The sequence below is a fragment of the Myxocyprinus asiaticus genome, chromosome 3 (assembly GCF_019703515.2).
Source record: "Myxocyprinus asiaticus isolate MX2 ecotype Aquarium Trade chromosome 3, UBuf_Myxa_2, whole genome shotgun sequence".
Taxonomy (NCBI): domain Eukaryota; kingdom Metazoa; phylum Chordata; class Actinopteri; order Cypriniformes; family Catostomidae; genus Myxocyprinus; species Myxocyprinus asiaticus.
Genome location: NC_059346.1, coordinates 39,318,434 through 39,337,010, shown reverse-complemented (window position 1 = coordinate 39,337,010; position 18,577 = coordinate 39,318,434). Strand labels below are relative to the sequence as shown.

The following is an 18,577-nucleotide window of genomic DNA, read 5'->3' as shown; positions in this document are numbered from 1 at the left end:
GTTTCGTATTCACTGTTGTATTCAGTATTGCACTAATTAATGTGTCTACTTGTGATAGTCTTGTTAGACATGTTAAATGTTATGCACCGTGGTCTCAGGAGACACTTTGTTTCGTTTCTTCCCCTGTACGCAGAAGGAAATGACAATAAAAACCACTTGACTTTAACATAATTTTAGAAGGCTGAAACTGAAAATCACTTTCAGATATTTTGTAGAAACCAAAATAACTGATTAAGGCTTCATAGTTATATTATGTCATTTCTTAGTTGTTCAAAGAATGCATTTAGTTCCTATGTCTTGGCTTCACAAGAACCACTAGTAAAATTGTGTTGAGGAAGTTAGTGGGAAATAAATTGCTTGCAAACTACTCAAGCTCAGGTTCTAATGACAGTTCAAACAAATGTAAACAAATAACAACTAATTATCAAATTCCATTTGTCTCATGAAATGTATCTATATTTTTCAGTTCAGAGAGAGTGCCATTAAATGTGCCTCAGATTCAAATAGATATGGACCCAGACGACAACAATGGCTACTACTGGAGGAATCGAGGGTCTGAGACGTCCATATAACTCCTACTCATGCACTCGTTCAGCCAATCTGCAACAGATTTTATTAAACTCTTTGACCACAATACATTCTTCCAATTTGCAGAAAGCCATTGGCCAAGGGATATTTTTTAAAGACCCATCACAGATACTTTCTGTGAAGAGTAAAGAATGGCCTGAGAAATGCCTGTCTTCCACTTACTTAATCATTATGGTTCACAAGTTATAATCCCTAAATTACTATGCAATTCAGTTCATTGTTTCACATGTACTGAGCTGTACAAAAAATGCTGTAGCTATTTTTCCACAATGGGGAAAGGACTTCTCCCTGCATTATTCATACAATACTCCCTCCATTATTTCTAACAAATTCACGCAACATGCCACTGTTTTCCTTCTCCTTATGCTGCTCTACCTCTGATTTACATGGTAGGCGTTATGTAAAATACAGACTTAACCTTTTTCCATTTTTTTTTTATTTGCACAGCATGAGATTTTAATGTTGATCTTTTTTTAGTGTATATCTTGAACAAGGTATTCAAGAAATGACCTATGAGAGAACACCTGTGAAATAGGATACTGTAATATTTAGCTGTTGATTACAATTTTAATGATGTTTAATGTTATTGATCCTGCTGTTTTTCATAATTTTACATTTAATATAACATGGTATTAAATCTAATTTGTATCCTTTAACAAAAAATATTTATGCCTAATTCTCCAAAAGATGTTCTAAAAAGGATAATAATCATGGAAGCCAGTCATTTTTAGTTCCACGTGTTATTTAGCATTTGCTTCTATTCCTGGTTATTGAAACCATGAAAACAAGTCTACATGTGTACACCTACATGTACCCCAGGGTCTGCTTGTCCTGCTAATAATTTACCTAAGTGGCTTAAACCTGAATCGCAATAATGTGTGAAGTTCCTTTAGGTCCTAGATTTTGTCTCATATAATTCAGATTATGTGCATTTATTTAAGTTATCACTATTTAAGTCTAGTCGTTGATTGAATGTCATATTGCAATTTGTAGAAATGCGTATCACAAAATGTCATCAATGTGATATATGCATTTGAGTCTGATTGCTACAGGGAGAGGGAAAGGTTTCATACAGTGCTCTCCAGATGTAGCGTACTTGTCCTAAAACTGTTATCCTTGAGCCTTGATCCTTTTATACCCTAAAGAACCCAAAATATCATGTTGATTCCAACAAATTTGTCACAATTATTTCTTCATCTCATAATTTTACTTCTCTCTTTCAAAAAACAAACAACAGCAACAGAAAAATCTGTAGATCTATTCAGTATTTTCGAAGTCAACTTTTTATCCTTGTAAGTATAAGATTGAATTTTGAACTTATATTTTTGGGGCTACCTAGTTGAAATATATTGTGAAAGCTTGTCTGGAAAAACAATTCTTAAACATTTAAACAATGCTAATGTAGAGTGTGTAACATACACATTTTTAATCAAGTTTTGTGACTTTTTAGAACAAAACGAAGCTGAAATTATTTTAGAATTTATATTTTTCAAAGGAAATGAATATTAAAAATGAACATAATTTATTAAACAGTCTCTTTGTTTGTTTTTCTCTGAAATATTGCGTTTTCTCCTCTAATTATCTCCTCATTTTATCTGCTACATGAAGTATTTTGTGACACTGCCACATTTCACTAATACGCTTATATATGGTCATCAGAGGGACAAATTCGATGTATTTGTTGTAAAAACTATTAGATATAGAAGACATTATGTATACCCTCCACCCTTAAGATGAGGATTTTGTTTCTGTACATTTACCTGATTTTAACACAACCAAAACTGGCCTTTTATTGAAGATGACACAACCTCACCATCTAGTGTTCAAAATCAACATTGCACAGATTTCGGAGAGAAATCCCTCAACATACTCTTCTACATATAGGTCAAAGGGTCTAACTTTTCACAAAATAACTTTGGTGGGACACTTTAATGATCAAAGGTGCAGAGGGTACATATCAATGGTCTAGAATCTAAAGAGGAAAGTCTACCATTTGACAGCCAAAAACAGTAATTTAAGGGAAAGGATGAAAAATTTTGGAAAACATAATTCTAGGCTTATCCTCTATAAGTTTTTGAATGGCTAAAATATAAGCTGACAGTCATCTTAGTTATTATTTTTTTGTCCTATGTACCCCCATCAATTGGCCATCACTTGATGTCACTGTGTGACACTTTTTTTTTTTTTTTTTGGTTCCTGGGTAGTAAGTGTTATTTCCTAATTGCTTATGCCTCAAAAGTATAGAAAATGGCTATTATTCCCCACAAACTTTGCTTTTGTGACCAGGACAGTAATATTTTGAAATTTACCTATTATCCAGAACATTCCTGAGTAAACTTGGAGTAACTTCTAGAACTTTCCAGTAATATAAATAGTAGTATATATAAAGGGGCCTAAAGGAGCGAAAAAGTACTCTGTGGAAGCATCTTCTAAGATGTGTGAGGCCTACAAGGCATATTTCGGCATGCATGTCGGGGATCAAGACAAACCCTGGGCACCTCATTTCACCTGCGAGCACTGAAAAAAACTCTGGAAGGTAATATGGACAATTGTTGCTCACAATTTTATGTTATAAAATTGGTTAATTTTTAAAAATGGAAAAGTTTTTAATTTTAAAATGTTTTAAAATGTTCAATGTTATTGAAAAAAATATATCATATATGAAAAATGAATCTCTTACACATTAGTCATGGATGAGATAAATTTATTTTTGTAGGATGGTACAGAAGGGAAAAGAGCGCCATGAAGTTCGCAGAATTTGGCGGGAACCCACTGACCACTCAAGCAACTGCTACTTCTGCATGGTGGACCCTTCCAAACGTCAGACTGGCAAGAATGCACCTGCTATCACGTATCCGGACCTTCCTTCATCCATCGCCCCGGTGCCACACTGCCATGAGCTCCCCGTACCCACTCCTCCGGAGAGAGAGCAGCTGTCTTTAGAAGAGAGCGGCAAGTCAAAAAGTGAGGAAGACGTTGTAGATCCAGATGACAATTTCAGAGGTGGAGCTGAGGAGAGAAACCCATACTACCCCAACCAAAAAGACCTCAGTGACTTGATTAGAGATCTTGGTCTCACCAAGTCCAATGCCGAGTTTTGACGTCCAGGCTCAAGCAGTGGAACTTGTTGGATGAAAGTGTGCAAGTCGCAGATCAGAGGAAGCATCACTAAACTTTTTCCAGCTTCTTCACCCGTCAAGATGGGCTCTGCTTCTGCCACAATGTGACCAGTCTGTTCGAGGCAATCGAAATCGCCTGTAACCAGAATGAGTGGCACCTCATTATTGACAGCTCATCCAGGAGCCTCAATGCCGTGTTTCTCCATAATGGTAACAAGTACCCATCTCTTCCCCTGGCTCACTCGGTGCACCTCAAAGAGGATTACAACAGCATCAAGACGTTGCTGGACGCCTTGAAGTATGATGAGTACGGCTGGGAGGTCATAGGAGACTTCAAAATGGTGGCATTCCTGATGGATCTCCAAGGCGGTTTCACCAAGTTTCCCTGCTATTTTTGCCTTTGGGACAGCAGGGACACCAAGGTGCACTACCACAGGTGGGACTGGCCATAGTGGACCGAGTTCTTTGTGGGGATTAACAACGTCAATTGGGAGCCACTGGTGGACCCCCGGAAGGTGCTGATGCCACCACTGCACATCAAATTGGGCCTTATGAAACAATTTGTCAGAGCTCTAGATAAGGAGTCGGCAGCCAAAAACTATGTGGAGCTGGTTGAGACTCTGGTGAAGAACTACAGCACAATGGGCTGTAGGATGTCCCTCAAAGTCCATATCCTTGATGCTCATCTTGATAAATTCAAGGAGAACATGGGAGCGTACTCGGAGGAGCAAGGCGAGTGCTTCCATCAGGATATACTGGACTTTGAACGCCGCTACCAAGGACAGTATAACGAGAACATGATGGGAGACTACATTTGAGGGATGATTCGTGAAAGTGATTTACAGTATAATCGTAAATCTCGAAAAACTACTCACTTCTAAATCTTTTGTAGTCATTTTTGTATTACTTTAGTATAAATACATGTTAATTTGGATTCATGTTGTTTTTTTCTGATTTTATCTGAACGAAAAGACACAAATTCGCCTGTTTTCTCATTGGAAATAGGTAAATTGCAAAATATCACTGTCCTGGTCACAAAAGCAAAGTTTGTGGGGAATAATAGCCATTTTCCGTACTTTTGAGGCATAAGCAATTAGGAAATAACACTTACTACCCAGGAACAAAAATTGTGTTACATAGTGTGTTCAATGTAAAATCTTGGTCCTCAAGCAAGAGCAGATGAAAACCACTGTAATAGACCATGGTTTCATCACAAGAGTTGATCACCATCAGTCACACATGACATCCAGTTTGCTCCCTAATTCTCATTGTTATGCATACATACACTCAATGTGAACACTACTGTAATGAGTCCATAACACTTTGAAAATCTGATCTTCAGCCCTTTTAAGATCAATTGTAAATCCTAGAGTGTATGGACCTAGGTATAGGCAAAAGGTGGAACTTAAAATGTGTATGGGATTCTCTGAAAGGCAAACCTCAGGTATTCTTGTGCCACAGTGAACTGCAGTAGGAGGCTTCACTTAAATCTGGTTACTTAAATGCTCTTTTATTGAGGAAAATGTCCTCTCTCAATACAGTACATGGTCTACATTCTCTGCCACAGTTGTTGCCTCTGCCAAAATAAGAGGGGTGTAATACTTTCAACCATATTACAAACCCGGATCAAATCCTTGGAAGGCAGCCATGCTCACCACTATACCACCAACGCAGGCTGATGGGGAACCTGACCCATGGGTTTTGGAAATGTGCTCAATATAGCAGTACTTTGAACCTAAAAAGCCCAGAGCTTATTTCCCTGGTGACTTAGCCTAGCTACAGTATGTGTTGATTAAGCTAACAGAAGAAAAAGCCCCAGCAACCACCTGATAGCATTTTCAGAGAAAACTCTTGCAATGAGTTGCAGTAAAACCAGCTTAATTGGCAAACTGGGAAAATTTAAATGTTAGGCAAAGGGAGAGTATGCAAGCTGATTGGCTACCCAATTATATGTCAAAGGACCTATCAGCTTACACCATGGGAACTGACTGGCTTGACAAATCACATGTGAGTGAGCTGATTGGCAAACAGATAACAAGTTCAAAGAACCTACCAGCTTGAGCAATTCAGAGTTTCATGCCTGATGTAGTCAAATAATAATTTATAATTATTTAATTATTTAATTGACTTTGATTGACAAAAAAAAAAAAAAAAAAAAAACATTGGAAAGAACATAAATATAAATGCTAGTCTAGACTTGCAGTCTGTGTTTAAACACCATGGCAACAACAAAACTGAAATCATCTTATCCTGGACATTGTTATGCTCTATGTAAAGGTTATTCATACAGCAGCCTAATACAATTACACTGCAAATGCCACAAGCCCCCTGGAAAGAGCAAACAGAATAGTGGAAAATGAGCAAACATTTTTTTTTTTTTAAGCAACTGGAAAGTTTATTTAAAGATAATAAAACATTTCAGATTGTGAGAGGTATGACATTTCTTATTACAGAAGGAATGTAGATGATCTCTTCATCCAATGTAATTGATGGTGCTCAAAAGAAAACCTTTGAAGAAGTATTTAAACCCCAGTGTCATTGTCATATTTAATGACCTCCTCTGTCTGGGAAAGAAAACACAAATTAGCTTTAATCAAACGTGAAATAAATAGCTATATTAAATATAGATTCTACTATATAATAAAGACATCCTGAAACCTGAGCTCATTTTAACAGTTTTCACATTTAATTATCTTGTTTAGGTAATCAGTATAGTTAAAAACTCTGAAATGAAAGGTACACTCAGTAATGTTTTCCTCGTTAAAAAGTTTTACACTCAAAGAAATAGTTCTTTTAAAATAAAGTACACACATAAGATTAGACTACAGTCATATCAGTAGCCTGATAAAAGCGGTTTCATTTTGAATGGAGCTGGGCTGCCTCAGAGGGGCTGGCATGTTGAGATCTCATTACCTTCCAAATGTAACTTTTTCCTAACTTACTGCATTTTAAAATATGGGTGATATTTTCAAACAGCACATTCACTTTCTATTAGCATTCAAAATAAGAGTTAAAAAAAAAAAAAAAAAAAACTTTTTCTTGTCGTATTCATCACTTAAGTTTGAATGTTTGAATGTAATTTCTAAGTAACATATTTCACGCAAAGCATATGAGACACAGGAAAAAGGAATCTCGGTAGCCCACCCAGTGATGGGCAGTAGCTTCGCTACAAATAGCGACGCTGTTAGCTTAACTACATTTCTGAGTAGCGAGACGGTAGCTTTGCTAGTTTTAAAATCAAGTAGCTTTTCAGTAGCGAAGCTATATTTTTGACTAGGTAGCGACACAGCATTGAGAAAAGCTACACCACTACATCATGCCTTGTACCCGGTGTTTACTATCGGCAGTTTTGAATCAAAACTAAATCACAAATGAATCGCTCATCTGAGTCGGTTCTTTTAAATGTTGAATCAGTTCGCGATTCAATCTGAATGCCTCAGAAAGCTTGCGCACGCTCTCACTTGCCAACAAGCCCATGGAATATTTTATAACATGGTAAATAAAGATAACGCTGGTTGCAGTGGATCTACAATCAATGGAAACGAAACCTGCAAATGCATCCTATCGTTTGCCAGTGATGATGAAGGTCTTTATATAGTTCAACATCGACTTCTGCAGGTAAATACATTTTCCATCCAAAAGAGTATCAAAACACATATTAGCCTACATGAAAACACATAAAAAAGTACCATGGCATTACCATGTTTTTTGGACATGTACCATTACCTGGATGCACTATGTTAATACAATGGTAGGCTAGGGCGTGCTGAGTGACTCCAGTCAGGCTTCCTAAGCAACCAGTTGGCCCGGTTGCTAGGGTGGGCAGAGTCACATTGGGTTAACCTCCTCATGGTCGCTATAATGTGGTTCTCGCTCTCGGTGGGGCGCGTGGAGAGTTGTGCATGGATGTTGCGGAGAACAGCGTGAAGCCTCCACACGTGCTAGGTCTCCGCGGTAACGTGCTCAACAAGCCACGCGATAAGATGTGCGGATTGACGGTCTCAGACGTGGAGGTAATTGAGATTCGTCCTCTGCCACCCGGATTGAGGCGAGTCACTACGCCACTACGAGGACTTAGAGCACACTGGGAATTGGGCATTCCAAATTGGGGAGAAAAAATTAAAAGACAATGGTAGGCTATATGAATATGGTAATCATATAGCGAAGTACCATGGTATTTTTGAATTCCCTTGAAGCACCATGTAAATACAATATTATAAGAATATGGTAATCATATATCAATTTTAACATGGTATTCTTTGAAGTACTTTGAAGCACCATGCAAATACAGAATGGTACATAAATATGGTAACTGTATATCAAAGTACCATGGTATTACCATCTAATACCATCAGAAATTACATTGTTATTGCCCAGATGTGCTCTCTCTCTCTCTCACACACACACGCACGCACACACACACACACACATGAAATTTGGCCTATGATGATATATCCTGTAATTCTGTGTCTAGCTGCTGTATTTCTGTACTGTATATATGAATATATAGATGAACAGTATACTGTGTGTACGCAGAGTTTTTAATACAGGAATGTGCAAATTAAATTAAGTTTAAATGTGTATGGGTTTGTAGAGGTAGTAATCTAAATCTGAAAAATAAAATAAAAATAGTGATTTTCATATTGAACACGTGTTTGTAGAGGTAGTAGTATAAATATGAAAAAAAACAAAAGTAAAAATAGTGACTAAATGTTGAACACATGGGTTTGTATAAGTAGCATGTCTAAATATGAATTTACTTGTATTGCACTCAACTGTAATATACTGTACCAAGGCTTTGATAAATATCATATGAATAAGTCTTTTAGATGCTCTGTCTATGACGGTATGCTCCATGCATCTGCGGTTGAAAAAAATATGAAGTAGCTTAAATGTAGCAAGCTACTTTTGGCGTGTAACTTGTAGTGTAACTTGCTACTTTCTCTGAAGTGAATAGGGCATTTCTTCAATAAAAAAGACAACTGGAAATATTTGCTTTTGCATGATGCTGCATCCCCGTCGCTAGGTATCAGTAAAGGTCCAAGACAACTGTCAATCTGGTGAGCGCAACATAAACACAAATTACTGAGTGCACCTTTCATACTCAGATTTTGTCCAAATTCTATAATTCATATGATATCACATTTTATTGTTCTTTGCTAAATTAACAGGTTTATCGTTTTAAGATGGCTATGTACTATGCATATTAGTTTTGTTAAAGTGTAAAACTATGTTTGCTAAGTGAAACTTTTTTAAGGGCAGTGACTATTGTCAGTGGTGTGCTCACCATTTTTTGACAGAGTTGTGCAGGGGAGTGCTGGAAACAGCAGGAAGTGGCTAGCTCCACCCATGCTTGGGCCCTCATCTTGGCTCTCTCCCCCTGTGCCTCCCTTTGCATCCTGTAGTAAATGATGAAGCAAGTAAGATTTTTCTACAGATCTGCAACCAGCTGCTTAATATTGAACCCTATTAAATAACACTTATTGATGATGTTCAGGTTGTTGTTGTTTTTTTTTTCATTTTTTTTTTTTAATTTTTTATTTTCTACAAATCATTAATTCAGTCTACACATGAATTGTCCTAAACCGTTACTCAAACATTAACTATAGCCAATGTTGAAGGAATAGTTCAGCCCAGGGTCAGAAATGAAGGGGGGCTCATGGCAAAAATGCCACCAAAAATTCCCCTGCAATTCAAAATGCCATCGTAATGAATTCTTCTGTTTTCTATTATAATCCTAGTTATACATAGTATTATGGCATAAAATGGGCTTGTTGATTACATTTTTATGTTAAGAGGCAATAAATTCTCAATTTTTAAAATTTATATTAATGAATTGTTTAAACTGAAGTCAAAGGATGAGACACAGTTTGTTTAAATGGTTAGAAAAAGTAAAATAAAATGAGGGGTAAATCCAGGGGCAAATATTGCTCCTTAATAAAAAAAGTTTCAGACACTGGTTCAACCAAAAAAGAAGGCAGAATGTTAATGTTAGTCTTATCTTAAAAATCTAATTTGCACTTCAACATATACAATCTTTGCTTGAAGTACACTCACTTAGCACTTTATTAGGAAGACCTGTACACCTACTTATTCATGTGATTATCTAATCAGCAAATTGTGTGGCATTAGTGCAATACATAAAATTATGCATATATGGGTCAGGAGCTTCAGTTAATGTTCCCCATCAGAACGGGGAACATTTTTTATCTCAGTGATTTAGATTGTGGCATGATTGTTGGTGCCATACGGGCTGGTTTGAGTATTTCTGTAACTTTTTAGGACCATAGTGTTCCTAATAAAGTGCTCAGTGAGTGTATATCTAAACTTGGTTTTAAGCAAGGATGATGTCTGACATCATTGACATAAAACCTGACATGACACATCTTTACATGCTAAATTTGAATATTCAAAGATATGAATGGTATTTGAGAGATACTGTATTCCAGAGGGTAAGATTTTCAGCACATAGTGATTTGGTCTGTTCCTTAAAGTTAAAACGTGGCTTTAGAAGACTTGGAATATAGTCTATGAGTCAATGGTCTACATTAATGGTTCTTTTATGGTTCATTTTTTGTCCATTTAGGTGCCTGACAGTCTCTGGTCACCATTGGTCACTGTTGGAAAATGTATTTATGAATGTTCTTCAAAACACCTCCTTTCACACATCACACAGTTTTGGAACGACATAAGCGTATGAGTGAAGGATGACAGAATTTTCTATTCCTTTAAATGATGAGTGAGGTTCTTACATAGTTTTGAATGCAGCCAGCTCAAGTTTGAAGTACTGCAAGCAAGTGTCATCAATCTTGGACAGTAGTGCAGTTGTCTTTTTCAATTTACTCTCCTGTATGATAAAAGTTGACAAAATTAAACTGATTAAAAACAGGCCAGTAATACAACCCTTAACATAATATGTAAAAATATATAAGTATTTTTCGTCATCAACCTTCAAATTAAGACAAAAGGAGAGAAGATGAGAGAATATGTCATTGTTTTGACTGTTCTAGCTTGGTTAGCACCCAGAGAGTACAAAGAGCACCCTGTCAATCTAAATTAATTGAAATTTCTCAACACTGTCAGTTGATGAGAGGGCTCTATTTGCGGATGCTAATGATGTATGCTGCTTCACTGGGTATGGACGCAATTAAGACTGATTTTACAGCCTTCAATTAGATGTTCACACCAGAACCTCTCCTCACTTTGCCATTTTCTCTATATGATAAACAGAACAGATAATTGGAGCAACTGCAAGAGAAAACTGAAAAGCTAAATTAACCAAATTTTGACATGGTTTGGATCATGTTACCTGTAAGATTTTGACAGATTTGGTAAACATGAATAGACATGCTCATGGTGCTTCAATTATAGCATTAAAATAGGATGTCATCAAAGTAATTTTACACAAGCATACTTGTATAATTGTGTCTGCATTAACTCAAATGTTGTATTACTGCCAAACGAGCTGTGGAATAAATCTGAATAACACATCAGCCTGAGAGTTCCGTACAATACAGTCCCAAAACCCAGATGAGGCTTTACAGCAAAATGAAGCACTCCTTATATATCAAGTCATCAAGTGACATTGTGCTGGCAAACTATCTAGTCAGGCACAATAGCTGTCTACCCAGGATTTGAGCCATCTTCCAGTCAAATAAGTAAAATCCTAACTGAAGCGAAAATGTGATGAATTATTTGGATGCATATTTCAAACACCTAAAAATGAGATGATAACAAAAACCTGCTGGATAGCACAAACTAGTCAAATTAACATGCTAGATAGTAGGGTTTCAAAGCCTGCAGATTTACTACAAAATTTGGCTACTTTTAAATTGTTACCGCAGGTAGATTTTTGTTAAGCAGTTTTAGGGTTTGACATACACCAATCAGCCACAACATTAAAACCACCTGCCATATATCGTGTAGGTCCCCCTCGTGCCGCCAAAACAGCGCCAACTGCATCCAAAGTAACTGCTGATCTCCTGAGATTTTCACGCAAAACAGTCTCTAGAATTTACTAGAATTTAGAATGGTGCCAGAAACAAAAAACATCCAGTGAGCGGCAGTTCTGTGGATGGAAATGCCTTGTTGAAGAGGTCAACAGAGAATGGCCAGACTGGTTTGAACTGACAAAGTCTATGGTAACTCAGATAATTGCTCTGTACAATTGTGATGAGAAGAATAGCTATTCTGAGATGCGGGTTGGCGCTGTTTTGGCGGCACGAGGGGGACCGACACAATATTAGGCAGGTGGTTTTAATGTTGTGGCTGATCGGTGTATTGTGTATTAGATTAAATGTAAGGATACTATTTTTTGGAAACAGACATACATAACTGTGGTTATGATTACAATACATGGAAAACAGTGTATCAGCAGAAATAAAACAACAAGTAGGCCTACATATGAATTACTATGAAGTACAGCAGGATTGTACTGTATGCATTGATATTATCTACAATAAGCATGCACTGCTTCAGATTAAATGTATTGCTTTTTTTTTTTTTTTTTTTTTTTACTTTGCAAATAATACAATACATCTTTCGATGATGACATTGGCTTTGCCAGGTGCATTTTTCCAGTGGTTGTGGAATTAAAGGGATAGTTCATCCAAAAATGAAAATTCTCTCATCATTTACTCACCCTCATGCCATCCCAGATGTGCATGACTTTCTTTGTTCAGCAGAACACAAACAAATATTTTTAGTAGAATATCTCAGCCCTGTAGGTCCTTACAATACAAGTGAATAGTGACCAGACTTTTGAAGTTCCAAAAATAGCATAAAGGCAGCATGAAAGTAATCCATATGACTCCAGTTGTTAAATCTATATCTTCAGAAGCAATATGATAGATGTGGGTGAGAAAAAGAACAATATTTAAGTCCTTTTTTTACTCTAAATATTCACTTTCACTTTCAGATGAGAAAATGAAACTGAAAGTGGAGATTTAGAATAAAAAAGGGCTTACATTTTGATCTGTTTCTCACCCACACCTATCATATTGTTTCTGAAGATATAGATTTAACCACTGGAGTCATATGGATTACTTTTTTGGATTTTTGGAGCTACAAAGTTCTAGTCACCATTCATTTGCATTGTAAGGACCTACAGAGCTGAATTATTCTTCTTAAAATCTTTGTGTTCTGCTGAAGAAAGAAGTCATATACATCTCGGATGGCATGAGGGTGAGTAAATGATGAAATAATTTTCATTTTTGGGTGAACTATCCCTTGGCTGATGTTTAAAGCTGCTACTTTATACTGAAGGAATACAAATCAAAGAAAATCTGAAATGTAGTAGGTACTGTATATTTGGAGTTTAAGGCTATTTTATTGGTAATTTGGGCTAATTTTGGGCTTGTTTTGATTGGTTGAACTTTTATCACAGACCTGGCAACCCTGGTCATGAAAAATTATAGCTACACTGAATGCATTTCTCATGCAACAAACCAGAGACGAAGAACTTGGTACAGAGTCAGTCCCAGGAAGACTAAACAGGATTAGAGAAGGAATAACGTTGTCTCACCTTCTCTGTTAAACATGCCGTGACATCAGCAGCCGAGCAGCACACTGTTACTGTGTTCTTGATTCGATCAAGGACGGTTGTCATCACAGGCAGAGAAATGGATGCATGTCTCACTCCAATCAGAAACAAATATCTAGAAACACACACACGCTTTTGATCCAATTCATACAGTGACACACGACAAGATACTTTTTTGTATTTCTCTTGCTGTGTCATACAACATCAATTCAGACATTTTCTATAGCCACTACAATCCCCACTGTAAATGTATGGACTGAGGGCAGACCAACAGTAGAATTGCCAGACAGCAGGATTGTGTTTTTAGATCAGTCTCTGTAGGAGGTTCTTGTATCTTGACCCCACTCAAGAGACAAGCATTTCTTATTGTAATAGATCCTATAGGATACTGAGGGCTTTCCAGCTGATTTTGTGCAATCTGAAAACTAAATGTTGGTGGCATTAGTTCATCCCCAATGAAATGAGAATATGCACGAATATGACCATGCATTAGCCTTTCAAAGCACTGAGAAGGCGTCACCTTAATTATACCAGGTCCTGAGGTAAACTTAGCAGAACTTGCTACTATGCATCTGAATTCCATGTTGAGTGGCTCACCTAATTACAATCTAAGATAAATTAAACATAGGCTTCTCTGCACGGCTGCCTGCCCCTCAGCAAGATTTCATTCTTTCTTGTCTACCCATGCACACAATGACTTTGTAAGCTTCATTCAGCAGAGCATGCATACTGGCTACATTTTCACTAAATGAACAAGGCACAAGGTGCCGATCAGAGAACAACCATGACTCACTCCTGTAATTGATGCTTACCATACACAGGAGAAAAGGTCAGATCTTTGTTTGAGAGCAACCTGTTGGTGTCTAATGGTTGGAGCTCAAGGCAAACATTATTTGCAGGACAATGATTTTGAGCTGGCAAATGAAAAATAAGAGTAGGTTGCACAGAACAGAGCACATTTCAATGGACAGCTATAAGGCAGCTGGCGAGACATTATACAGAACCTGGCCACCAGGGAGCGTTACAAGCTCTGCACAATAATTTATTTCAAGTCAAATAGACCTTTAGTTTGATTTGGCTGAGAGGGCAACTTGATTTAATGGTTGGTGGTCATGTTAAATATTATTTGCAGGATAATAATTGTGAGCAGGCAAAGAAAAAAATAAAAGTAGGGTGTGAAAAATTATGAGAAACTGGTGCAATCTGCATTACAAAATTATAATGGACAGTTAAGACCAGTAGCAAGAACATTGTGAGGCTAGCCATAATGCCTGATTTCAGGCTCCTTTCAAAAATATATTTCAAATCAAATTTAATTTGGTTGTAGAAAATTAATTAAAATAAGCATTTTGTCAATGAATATGTCAGAGCTTCATTATCTGGTCATAATGCAAACTAAGCAAATGTCTGAATCTGTTACACATGTTAATGAAGTCTGAGATTTGTGTTTCCTGCATTGCATAAGCAGAGAACAAGCAATATGCCCATTATATTACTTAGCATGTAATTAGCAAAGAAAGATGTAAAAAGCAAGAAAGAACAAAATAAAGTATAGCTTTTTCAAAGTCTTCCTTGAAAACAATCTACAGACAGGAGCGCAACTACCAATTAACGGGATGTATGCGATATTGAAGTTGGCGCCCTCTGTTGCCCACCCTCTAATTTGACAGCCTTTGTAGCATAATGTTGATTACCACAAAAGTAATTTCGACTCATCCCTCCTTTTCTTTGAAAAAAGCAAACATCAAGGTTACATACAAGGTTTCAAGGTGAGGCAATTACAATGAATGTGACTGGGGCCAATTTTATAAGCAGAAAGGTGAAGCTTATAATTTGTATAAAAGCACTTGCATTGATTCTGTTTTGCTTTTTTAATTATTTAAGAAAAGGAACCACAAGTCGGAATTAATTTTGCCCTAAAAAAAAAATAGCTCTTTGGTTTAGCTTGATTCAATCGTGGACAGTGGTTCCACGTGTTTGAAATTAGTTTTCTTAACTTAAAAATACTATGTTATCCCATCACAAACACTTTGTGTAGAAAGAACCTAGTTGAATTGGGTAAACCCAACAAAATTAGTCGTGTCAATGTAACTCAAATCAAATTTATTTCTTAAAGCACTAACTAGTGAAAGTGAATGTTAGCATGCTAAATACATGCTGGTTGGAAGCACTCTAGAGTGTAGTTTAGTAACTATGCTATGATTAGCACAGCATTAGCTCAACGAAGCGAACAATCGAATAACACTTAATTTTTACATTTATTCTCCCTATCGAGTCCCATGCAAAGCATGCTGGGAAATGGAAATCCCCTGTCCAGTATGATCAATGCTACTGAACATTAACACCACAAAAAGAATTCATGTAGTCCCAACTCAAATGGATTTTCACAAACTTAAATGGATAGAATGCAATAAAGCTGTGACAAAATGTTCTAGAATTGTTGCTTTAGTTCATTTAAATTCAGTACATTGAACAAGCAGCAAAAAATCCTTTTGTGGCAATCAGTATTATGCCACAAATGTTGTCAATTATGCTTAACTTGTATTTAACCTTGAATATTCCTTTAAATGTGTTTGTTTCTGCATGATTCCCTACCTTAAAATATATGATGAATGTTAAATGTGCACCTGTCAAGTCCGTGAGGTTGGGCTTCCTTGCAGAGCTGGGATGAAAGGGGATTGGTTAAATCTTTGAAGTGATGGGGCTGTCTTTTTAAGTCGTCCACACAGGTAAGCGAATCCAGGGGAGATTTCCTGCAGCACCTTTGAAATTCCTTAGACATGGCCTCCAGTTTTGATTCATTGCAGAGAACTTTCTGAAAGCTTGCTAGCTATTATGAATGGAAAAAAACAATAAACTCAGCTTTCATACTGAATGTCATTACATGGGGGGGGGGGGGGGGGACTCTTTATCCTTTAGTTCTGTGGAATTTTTCTCTTTGTCTGTTCCATATACTCTTTCTTCTTGAAATTGAGGCAAAATCTCCTCTTACCATTTCCCTCTCTTGGCATTTTGATATAACTGCTGCAGTTATATAATTCAGCATGAAATTGAATAATGTGAATGATAATAATAAAATTGAATTGATGAGGAGTAAGAGCTATGATAAATATCATTATGGAGCTGCTCTTATCATTGTCAAGTTAAGTGCATAGTATTGAAGCACACAATAAAGAATACAGAGAGAAAGGCTGTTCTTCCAACAGCATTCACTCAAGAACTGCAAGAAATACCACCAAGTATGGTGATAAACTGATGCCTGATGGCACCCATTTGCTTCATTGCATGGACATACAGAGCTGAAATGTGCTTATAAAAATCTTAATTTTGTGTTCTGCTGAAGAGGGAAAGACATACACATCTGGGATGGCTTAAATGTGAGTCAATCATGAGGGAATTACAATTTTGAGTGAACTATTCCTTTAAGAGAGGAAATAGTGCATAGGGACTTATGAAGTTGAACAGGCAAAAAATGCAGTGCCATAGGGAACAATGGCAATGGCCAAAGCAATTATTCCAAAAGAGATTCGAAGCTTGGTGTTGTTCACTGTGGTTTGTCATGCCACTCACCCCCAACCCCTCCTCTGAATCTTCGAGAGACCGTACCTGACCGTTCTCCTTACCTCTTCCATTATACATGCAGGTTGGGGCTGTAAACAACATTTTTCGAGCCCAGATTGGAAATGACTGGAAAGGGTCGATGCCTCTTCAAAGGATACTCCTAAAAGATTTCCATAATATGCAGACAACCTATAAATATGACATAATTTACATATGTGAGGGAACTCTCATTTACATGGTATGTAATTAGCATGAAACATCTCAAACACAAGTTAAAAACTCAACTTTGCCTGTGTGTTACTTTTATCTGGATTACATGTCACTGTACTATAACAAGAAATATTATCATAAAATGAAAAAAGTAAGCTGTTTTTTTTTGGGTGGGGGGGGGTCAGTACAGGGGGTCAGAAATGTTTATTTCTCTGAAAAAAATCGAAATATTGAAATGCTAAGCATAAATTCAATGAATTTTTTAGACATATTTTAAAATTGAATGGCGTGATAATATGCCATGGGATATTTACCCAGATCTGTATGATTTCAAGTTAACCTGGTTGTTGCAATTATTGGAGAGAAACCTCAGAAAAATCTTGAAGCTGCTCTGTTGGAGTTTCTGTAAATAGAGGGAATTTTTTTTTTTTTTTTAGATATTGTTCTAATAAATCCAACACCACTCTCATTAAGATCATCATCATAATTGAGATCATTATTGGGGTTTAGACATACCAAATTAAAACTGAATTAATTTAAACTGAATAATAATATTATACTATTCATCATCCTTATCCTCATAATCATTTTATTCCATTCCTTGCTCATGTCTTACTCCTAGGCAAGCAGAATAAAAACACTTAATTGCTGGCTGCTTAAAGCAGTGTGGGCAGCAGACAGCAGTTTTTAGCTCCATGAACAGCAGAAGTGAGTCTGCCGTCACAGGTTTTATTGTGACAACAATATCTTGGAATCCTGTTTGTTCCTTATATATATATATATATATATATATATATAGATATATATATATATATATATTAGGGCCATCAATCGATATTTTTTTTTAATCGAACTAATTACATGGTGTGCCAATGAATTAATCAAATTAATCGAAATTAATTGCATATTAGCTGAGAAAGCTCCCCTAATAACAATAATTCAATATATAATGATGAAATAATTATAGTTATACAGTATTTAAATAACTAAAAATAATATATATATATAGAGAGAGAGAGAGGCAGCCAAAAGTTTGGAATAATGTACAGTTTTTGCTGTTTCAGAAGGAAATTAGTACTTTAATTCACCAAAGTGGCATTCAACTGATCACAAAGTATAGTCAGGACATTACTGATGTAAAAAACAGCACCATCACTATTTGAAAAAAGTCATTTTTGATCAAATCTAGACAGGCCCCATTTCCAGCAGCCATCACCCCAATGTCTTATCCTTGAGTAATCATGCTAAATTGATAATTTGGTACTAGAAAATCACTTGCCATTATATCAAACACAGTTTAAAGCTATTTGGTTTGTTAAATGAAGCTTAACATTGTCTTTGTGTTGGTTTTTGAGTTGCCACAGTATGCAATAGATCGGCATGTCTTAAGGTCAATATTAGGTCAAAAATGGCAAAAAAGAAACAGCTTTCTCTAGAAACTCATCAATCATTGTTTTGAGGAATGAAGGCTATACAATGCTTGAAATTGCCAAAAACTGAAGATTTCATACAAAGGTGTACACTACAATCTTCAAAGACAAAGGACAACTGGCTCTAA

General features: G+C 36.5%; 2 protein-coding genes across 6 annotated transcripts in view; one reads left to right on the top strand and one right to left on the bottom strand.

Moving 5' to 3' along the window:
- The window catches only part of LOC127424464 (electrogenic sodium bicarbonate cotransporter 1-like), a 75,646-nt gene extending 73,526 nt beyond the window's left edge, over positions 1-2,120 (top strand). For all 5 annotated transcript variants that reach the window (XM_051669747.1, XM_051669732.1, XM_051669741.1 and 2 more), the window contains one exon: positions 467-2,120. The gene's annotated coding sequence lies outside the window, so the exon portion shown is untranslated. The remainder of the gene's footprint in view (positions 1-466) is intronic.
- Positions 2,121-6,074: 3,954 nt separating this feature from the next.
- Positions 6,075-18,577, bottom strand: part of gc (GC vitamin D binding protein) — a 36,192-nt gene continuing 23,689 nt past the window's right edge. Inside the window, exons 6-12 of the mRNA XM_051669993.1 lie at positions 17,334-17,422; positions 16,872-16,998; positions 15,876-16,078; positions 13,231-13,363; positions 10,460-10,554; positions 8,995-9,106; positions 6,075-6,271 (exon numbers count right to left, since the gene is read on the bottom strand). Of these exons, the coding sequence (XP_051525953.1) occupies positions 6,230-6,271; positions 8,995-9,106; positions 10,460-10,554; positions 13,231-13,363; positions 15,876-16,078; positions 16,872-16,998; positions 17,334-17,422 (801 nt within the window). The 3' untranslated portion in view covers positions 6,075-6,229. The remainder of the gene's footprint in view (positions 6,272-8,994; positions 9,107-10,459; positions 10,555-13,230; positions 13,364-15,875; positions 16,079-16,871; positions 16,999-17,333; positions 17,423-18,577) is intronic.